Raw genomic sequence first — 8791 nt, 5'->3', positions numbered from 1 at the left:
CAGCTACAATCACGCTGTAAATGGACACAACTCAAGCCAAACATTGAGATCGGCGACGTCGTAATCATTCACGACGCAAACTTACCCGCTGGCAAGTGGGCCCTTGGCAGGGTATCAGAAGTCCACGAAGGAAAGGATGGACTTGTCCGTGTCGCCTCAGTAAAGACAAAAAATTCAATAATCAAAAGGCCCATTATCAAACTGTCTAAACTGCCAGTATCAGAAAACGAATCATCGTCATCAACCAATGAAGTACAGAAAGAAGACACGTTGCCCTCGTCGGTCACGCCCCCAGCAAAACAAACAAAACAAAGGAAAACAAGATCAAAACTCATCAATTACATCACTATGGCGCTTATGCTGTTTATGTTAATTATATCACCGGCACAATGCAATCATAGCGTGTCACATTTCAAAGAGGGACAAGGCATTTATTTTGATAAAATAACGAACATGAAGCTGGCCCGAGACGAGTGGAAACTTGTAGTTTATTATGACATCAATCCGTACTGGGAAGGATCAGAACTATTTTCCAAATACATCAAACACTTGGAAAATATGTGTCACGCCTTCGAAAATAAACAACAGTGCAACATCGTCCTAACTCAACTGCGCCACGCCTTTTCGGAACTAAAATACTACGACAGCATGCTACTCGGTCAACGCGTCGAGTCCCCACGACAGAGAAGGGCCTTCTTCAACGGCGTCGGTAACGTCGCTCACAGCCTGTTCGGCATACTCGATGAACAGTTTGCCGAACAATATCAGAAGGACATCGACCTGACCAGAGCTAATGAGAAACATTTAGCACAATTATGGAGGAATCAAACTTCGGTTATCGAGGCGGAAGCTAACTTACTGAAAAGAGTTGAAACATCAATGCAAAATCAGCACAAAACGTTCAATCAACACATAAACAACGTCGAGAAGAGCCTTAACAAGCAGGCAACTGAAATTCAAGAATCAACCTACATAAATGACATCACCATATCATCAATCATCGCTAACAACATACTCGTGAACCTGAAGAGCATACAAGACACTTTATTGGACACCATTGCTAACGTAATTTATGGCAAATTTAACGTGCATCTCTTGACACCACAACAGTTGAAAGATGAGCTGAACATCATAGCCGGGCAGATGCCAAAGGATTTGACTCTACCCTGCGAGAACATCAACACTGATCTACACTGAAAGTGCGAACAAGAATGACCCGTCAGTACCTTATCTTCGAAATCAAGATTCCCTTAGTTTTTCAAGATGTGTATGAACTCTTCAGATTAATATCAATCCCACGTCAAGTTGGAAAAAATATGTTTAATCTACCAATCTAGGGGAAGGTGGATTACTCAACTAATAAACACTTGTGACGTTTAAAAGCTTTTTATATTCAAACCAATAATTACACTTTATTTTAATAATAAATCAAACGCAAATAGCCTATGCTTCGCCCCGGAAAATCTAGAATAAAAAGCCCGCTCTCAAGCCTTCGTCGACCTATATATTCACGCTTCATTCTACCCCTTCTCCCTAACTAGTCGAAGCAGTTTCCGTTGCCACCAGGTAGATGGCGCCTTCCGAGCCGTCGCGTTATGTTGACATTCAGTGTAGTTTGGCGCGCCGTCGCTAGGTGGCGCCGCTGCTACACTCGGTTGCCAACACGGCTGTCCTGCATGGCTCCTGCCCACAGGAGCCTCACGAGTTAAGATACATGCTGAAACATACACATAAAATAAGAATGTGGACTAATACCTTCACAGCATCAAGTCGGAATTGGCCTTGTTAATACATCTGACATATGACATGGCTGTTTATTCATACTTAACTGATAGCCACAGAGTATGTAACCTTTATAGGCCGCCTATGTTTAAAGAGGTTTCCTCACTTAAACACGTCCGCCTTTGTATTGCATCGGTTGATACCCACTTAAAGGCTTGCAAAGCAACCATTAAGATTTTACGTGTATCCAACTCGATTTCTGCCAATTAGTCTCCACTGTGGCTTCAGATAAAGTTTAGACTACAGCACATGTCACATATAATACAAATTTTAAATCTTGAAGCATTTATCTTAACTCTGAACTCTATTAAGAACTTAATTTGAAACTGTAATAATTGTATTAATATTTATTTCATAATTTCATGCATATTTGTAAAATAAATTAAAGAAAAAAAAAAAAAAATATATATATATATATATATATACTGACTCTGTAGACAAGTACAACTATTAATTTTTATAAGAAAATAAAGTAAATAAATCAATGCAAGGTTGTTTTATTCATAACCTTACCTTGCCAACATGACATAAACCAATTGATTGATATTAGTCAATATCCCAGTCATCAATATTGATCCACCGTTTCATATTTTCAGCCGCAGTTACTCCAGGGTAACTAGCCGAATGGCACAATCGCTCACGAACCGCTCACGAAACGAAGCGCTAGTAGATATCTATCTCTATCGCGCTTGCGTATTGGCGCGACAGAGCCAGCGGCGTATCGCTTTCGTTTGGCGTCGGAGAAATGCCATTCGGCTACGGGGCCAGTATACTTTTTGTGACTCCTTTCGCTCCCAATTACCTCCGTCACCTCATACCTATCGTTTCCTATAACCTTGCTAACTTGAAACGGACCCTTGTATACAGGCAACAACTTTTTGCTTTTACCATCATTACTGTGACTTTGAATGGTAACCATAACCAGGTCGCCCTCACTATATTGCGATGCTTTATTTCGAGATCGGTCAAATCGCTCTTTCTGATGCTGTGCATTGGACTTAATATTAATGTTTACATTCTCACGCAACTTTGTCACGTCTATCATCGTATCCTGGCGCTAAACTATCACTATCGGTGCGTAACCTATATCCGAAGAAAACTTCACTAGGGACTGCATGTATAGTTTTATGTATGGTACTATTTAAACCTTGCTGTAACACTTTTACATACTGATCCCATCTGTCATCGGTTGTATTGGCACCTAATGTTTTCAACGCATCAAGGATTGTTTTGTTGAAGCGTTCGACCTGGCCATTCGAGCGAGGCATGCCAGTTGCCACCGTATGCAAATGTATATTCTTATTATTGCAATATTGACTAAACTCGTTCGAAGTAAAACTACTACCGGCGTCGGTTATGACCCGTTTGGGATTACCAAAGGTTTTTGACAGGTTTTCAAGTTCTTTAATAACGCACGAGGTTTTAGTTGATTTTACCGTAAAGATAAACACAAACTTTGTGAAAGCGTCTAATACGGCTACTAATAAATATTGATTTTTATTTTTAGTTTTAACAAAAGGCCCCAAATGATCAAGATGAAGTGTGTGGTACGGTCTTGCATGTTTCGGTAACGGATACAGCTCGCCTTCTTTACCGCCCCCCTTTTTTTGTAATATATACAGTTGATGCAATTTTTTATATATTTTTTTAAAACATGTCTCATCCTAGGAAACCAATACTGTGAGCTTATACGCTCGATGGTTTTGTCCACAGAAAAATGACCCAAATCGTCGTGGTTACATCTGATGATCTGCCAAATGCAGTTTTTTGGAACCACCTAACGACGACCTTGGGACGTCCTTCTGTAAACTTTTCCTCCTAAAACATCATAGTTGGCAAACACGTCTTTATTGTTATCGGCATCTCCTGACTCAATTATCGTCCTAATACGTTTTAACTCGGGATCTTGTAACTGAACCGTTAATAACCAATCCGCTTCGGTTATCGATAAAACCATTTCAGTCTCAGATTTTTCTCCGGACGGCACGGGGTTACGACTTAATGCGTCTACGTTTTGCATTCGTGTTCCTTCTCTGTGTACGATTTCGAACGTAAACTCTTGTGTCGATAAAACCCACCGTGCTATCCGGGGAATAATCTCCTTCTTAGTCAGGGCATATCGAACTGCGTTACAGTCTGTAACGATCTTAAATGGTGTTCCTAATAGATACAAACGGAATTTCTTAAGGGAGCAGACAATGGCTAACAGTTCCAATTCAAATGAATGGTATTTCTTTTCCTCATTTGTGGTTTGCCGACTATAGTAGTAATGCACTGGCTTTTCACCATCCTCTGTAACCTGCATCAAAATTCCGGCAAGCCCTTCTCTACTAGCGTCCGTATAAAGCACGTTTTCTTTATTTGGGTCATATATCGATAACACACTATCTGATGTCAGTTTATGCTTTAATATCTGGAAAGCTTGTTCGTGAACGGTCTACCATACTTCTTCAACAATCTCGTCAATGGGGCAGAAATCATAGCGCAATTTTTTATAAATTTTCTAAAATAGCTTATGAGGCCCAAGAATTGTCGAAGTTGGTGTACGGTTTTTGGGACAGGGAAATTTCCTACTGCTTCTAATTTGGATTGATTTGGCATGACACAATTAGGCTTGATTTTATATCCTAAAAACTCAATTTCAGATTTGAAAAAGTGGCATTTTTTTAAGTTCAGTGTCAATCCATTTTCGCGAAATATTTTTAAAACTCGTTCAAGCAATTCTAGATTTTCTTCAACCGTTTCTGTAACCAAATACACATCGTCTAGGTACAAAATCACATTTTCAAATCTAAGATTACCTAGGACTTTATTCATCATTTCTTGGAACACTGACGGGGCGTTGACTAAGCCAAACGGAACACGTAGGAAGGAATAATGTCCGTCGTCCGTGATAAAAGCTACTTTATCTACTGAATCTGGGTGCATAGGAATTTGGTAATACCCGCTCTTTAAGTCTAAGCTAGTGAAACATTTATGACCCTGAAGCCTATCAACAAGGTCCTCTATCCGCGGCATAGGATATTGTTTTTTAACCGTGACTTTATTAAGCAGCCTATAATCAATGCACAGCCTTTTTTCCCCGTTTTTCTTACTAACCAGCAACGCGGGACTAGCGTATGGAGAGTTACTTTCACAAATGATCTTGTTTTCTAAAAGCTCATTAACCATATCTCTGATAATCTTTCTGTCAATATGAGATGCTCGAAAGGGTCTGCATTGAATAGGTTGCGGGTTAGTAACTTCGATAGACATTTCATGATTGACTACCTTCCCTAACTCTTTAACGTTAGATGCAACGCAATCTCTATAAGTCCTAAAAAGCGCCGTTAATTCGCTTTGATGAGAGTCCGCGTCCGATTCAAAATCTACTATCTTGTTACAAAACTCCGTATATGTTATAGCGTAATCAAACAAGAGACGTTCGCCCACCCGCGAATATACCAAGTCAGGTCGCTCGGTCACGTTTCGCCCAATCAGCATTTCATAATCGGCTAAATCGTTCATTATGTAGAACTCGACACCCTTCAAACACACCGAATCCAATTTCAAATCAAGTACCGCCTTCTGTTGAACATACTCGGAAATACTCTTTTTGTAGCCTTGAAGCAAGACGGGGAAAGGCAAGGAAATACCTTTGAGAGAGTATTTGTCAATCAACGTCTGTGATATTAATGAACAACTACTCCCCATATCTATGAATGCATCACAGTAGTAAGTGTCATTAACTTGAATGTTTTTAATAAACTTATCGCGAGAATCAGATGACGAAATTAATTTAGTCTCTTCTTGTTTTTCTATTTTTGTCGCATTCTTTTTATGAAAACATGCGGCCTCGTCGTGCCCCCGTTTGCCACAAAATTCGCATTTCCGATTTAATTTGTCACAATTTGTTTTCTTATGGTTACCGCCACATACGTAACACTCAATTGGTTTTCGTTGTGTTTGATTATTCGTCTGATTGTTATTGGAAGGAACGGACTGACCTGTAGGTAACTTCGCGGACGAACTAGGCTGGGAACTAGTGGCATGTCCACCTATCTTGCCTTGTCCCTCACGTACGTTTGAATTGAATTGTTTCGAGGTTCGGGATTTAAAAGTACGTCCATGAAGGAAACTTGCCAAACTATCGCACGTTGTGAAATTGCTTGCCTCGATTGACGCGCCTATCCCACAATCGCCTATATTGCCAACAATTATAGATACGACGTCCATCTCCGAGAAATTTAATGACAAACGATCAATTTTACTTTTCTGTTCGAAATAAAACTCATACAATGACTGGTTATCTGTCGGTTTCTTTTCTACTACTTCCTTTAAAAGTTGAAACATATCGCGCCTTATTTGAAAACTAGAAGCTAACCTGCGACTCCAGTCCGCCCAACTCCACGAAGGCCATTCTTTTTCTGTACGCAATAAAGAATCGTACCAGGTTTTAGCGGACCCTTTTAATTTGCTAAGCGCTTGAAATTTAACCACACCGTCAGACCATGAAAAAGTTTCAGCGTAAGACTGAATAATATTAAGCCAAGCACCTATATCATCTCGCAAAGGGTCAAATTCCGGTATGATGTTGTTCACCACAGTAGAAGCTTTGTCTGTACTCACAGTTGAGGTATCAGCCTTACGTGATACCTTTGTTTTCTTCTTTTCCTTTCTTTTCTGTTTCGGTGGAGGTGACGGAGTCCTTGTCCGACCACTGCTGCTACTCGAAGTCGAAGTGGAACGCGCACGCACGTGCTTGACGCATTTCCGTTTTCCCATAGCGGGCGTCGATTATCCCCAGTTCTGATTTAATCTACCAATCTAGGGGAAGGTGGATTACTCAACTAATAAACACTTGTGACGTTTAAAAGCTTTTTATATTCAAACCAATAATTACACTTTATTTTAATAATAAATCAAACGCAAATAGCCTATGCTTCGCCCCGGAAAATCTAGAATAAAAAGCCCGCTCTCAAGCCTTCGTCGACCTATATATTCACGCTTCATTCTACCCCTTCTTCCTAACTAGTCGAAGCAGTTTCCGTTGCCACCAGGTAGATGGCGCCTTCCGAGCCGTCGCGTTATGTTGACATTCAGTGTAGTTTGGCGCGCCGTCGCTAGGTGGCGCCGCTGCTACACTCGGTTGCCAACATATGATCAAAATACGACCCATAGCAAAACAAGTGGCAATAAACATCAAAAAAGAATCGTATATACCTATGTTGGATGAAACTGTAAATAAATGCTCGCACTACGATTCATATACTCTCATTTGTACGCTACAAGGTCCAATTTATCAACTAAAGACTGACTCACACCTCTGCATCGCCGATCAAATGTCGAACGAGTGTTCAGCTGACTCTGACACTTGTCGAAACATATGGACAGAACTAAGCACTATGAATACATACCTATAATTTTGTTGTGACGAATGTACTGCGAGAATCATATGCGGACAGGAGGTCAAGGCTGAGCATTTGAACAAGGCAGGAATCATAACCCTTCGAACAGAGTGCGTGTTGAATGGAGACGCCTTTACTATATTTCCCCAGAAGAAACTCTCGAACGAAATCAAAACACAATCAAACGTTGTTAAGTTCGACGTGCTTTCCATCAACAACGTTATAAACTTAACAGTACCAGTCTTGCAAGGCGAATCAACAGCTCTTGAAAGCAACGACAAATATTTCAAGGTCATCAGAGATCAAATTGAACATATGAAGAACGAGGGAGCCCTATCAGACAGAATCAACTACCACGACATTCATCATTACACAGTAATCTACGTGGTCATGGGCATTGTCGCAGTGTTAGCAGCGCTGTACGTGCGCCGCTATATTCGTCGACGGCAACTCGTCGCGCGCCTCACCCCTCCGTTCGCCGCCGCCGCCGCCCCCCGGGAGAGCGGCCGCAAACCAACCTCGATGTCCATCACATCGCGCAGCTCTATCCCATCAGCAACCGAGCACCACCACAATGGACAACCCCCTGAGAGACAAGATCATCGCGTCGCGGCGACTGCGCTTAACTCTACAAACATTTCTATGTTTAGGGGATTTACTTCAATCAAATAATTCCTTGCAACTTAAATTCTATTTCATTTGTTTAATTCTAATATTTCAATACATTTCACTGTAATGATCAGATTTATATAAGAATAATGTATCAGTATCTTTTATCAATCTCTCGTCTCCTGGCCGGGAATATGTACAATGCAAGCATCGCACATTTCTCGCGTCAGCATTAAAATTAATATAATTATGACTTTATTTTAATTGCTGTATTTGCGATTAGGCCATACATCGATTTATGCATTAGTTTACGTTTATACGTGCTCCTAGTTAGTACTCAATATACCTTGGTTATCAATAAATTTATAACTGTATCAAAATCAGTGTTTCTATCAAGACTACAATTAACCATCAAGAATCATATCATCTAAGGTGTACGGCTCGTACAATCATAGTAGCTTTGTATAGCCTGACAAGTTTTAATTTGACCCTCGCCACGTTGCGGATTTTCAGCTGAACTAATTTCTTTTACTGGCAAGGATTAATATTTGACACCCGTCGTCGAAAGTCATTGAATGTCAGTGATGTAAACGAGAAGTAAATATTTTAGATTTTCTAACGGTTTCATCGCAAATATGCCCAAAATAATATTTAAAAAAGTGAAAATAATTATACTTAACGAGATAAATTACTAACAACAATAAAAGGATGAAGGATTTCACAGTATTTCGATAACAATGTTCCGAAATCGGTTGTTGACATGTCCAGTACTGACAATGTATAGTGCAGTTCTCCTGTACTGATTATTTAATTTCGATTTAGCTTAATATATTTTTTGTTCTTATTTAAGGTGTCTGTAGTTCAGCCGTGAAAATGATTTATAGAAATAAGGAAGCCGTTACATCATTGACACCAGTATAAAACAAGGTCCCACGCAAAAACAAAATAAACATCGACGACTTGGATAAAGGCACAAGATTCATGGATTTTAGGCTGTACGGAAACAAGTAGCG

General features: G+C 40.1%; 1 protein-coding gene across 1 annotated transcript; it reads left to right on the top strand.

Annotated features, from left to right (window-relative positions):
* The first annotated feature begins 229 nt into the window (after nt 1-229).
* LOC125241833 lies at nt 230-6936 on the top strand. The gene is made up of 2 exons (XM_048150478.1): nt 230-1314; nt 6919-6936. The coding sequence occupies exon 1, from the start codon at nt 349-351 to the stop codon at nt 1195-1197; it is 849 nt and encodes a 282-aa protein (XP_048006435.1). The 5' UTR covers nt 230-348; the 3' UTR covers nt 1198-1314; nt 6919-6936.
* Nucleotides 6937-8791: the final 1855 nt, after the last annotated feature.

Source organism: Leguminivora glycinivorella, chromosome Z, assembly GCF_023078275.1.
Source record: "Leguminivora glycinivorella isolate SPB_JAAS2020 chromosome Z, LegGlyc_1.1, whole genome shotgun sequence".
Classification (NCBI taxonomy): domain Eukaryota; kingdom Metazoa; phylum Arthropoda; class Insecta; order Lepidoptera; family Tortricidae; genus Leguminivora; species Leguminivora glycinivorella.
This window is presented reverse-complemented; position numbering and strand designations above follow the sequence as displayed.

What these genes read in the sequence shown, in the direction of transcription:
- LOC125241833 (XM_048150478.1), top strand. Translation starts at nt 349, where the DNA reads ATGGCGCTTATGCTGTTTATGTTAATTATATCACCGGCACAATGCAAT.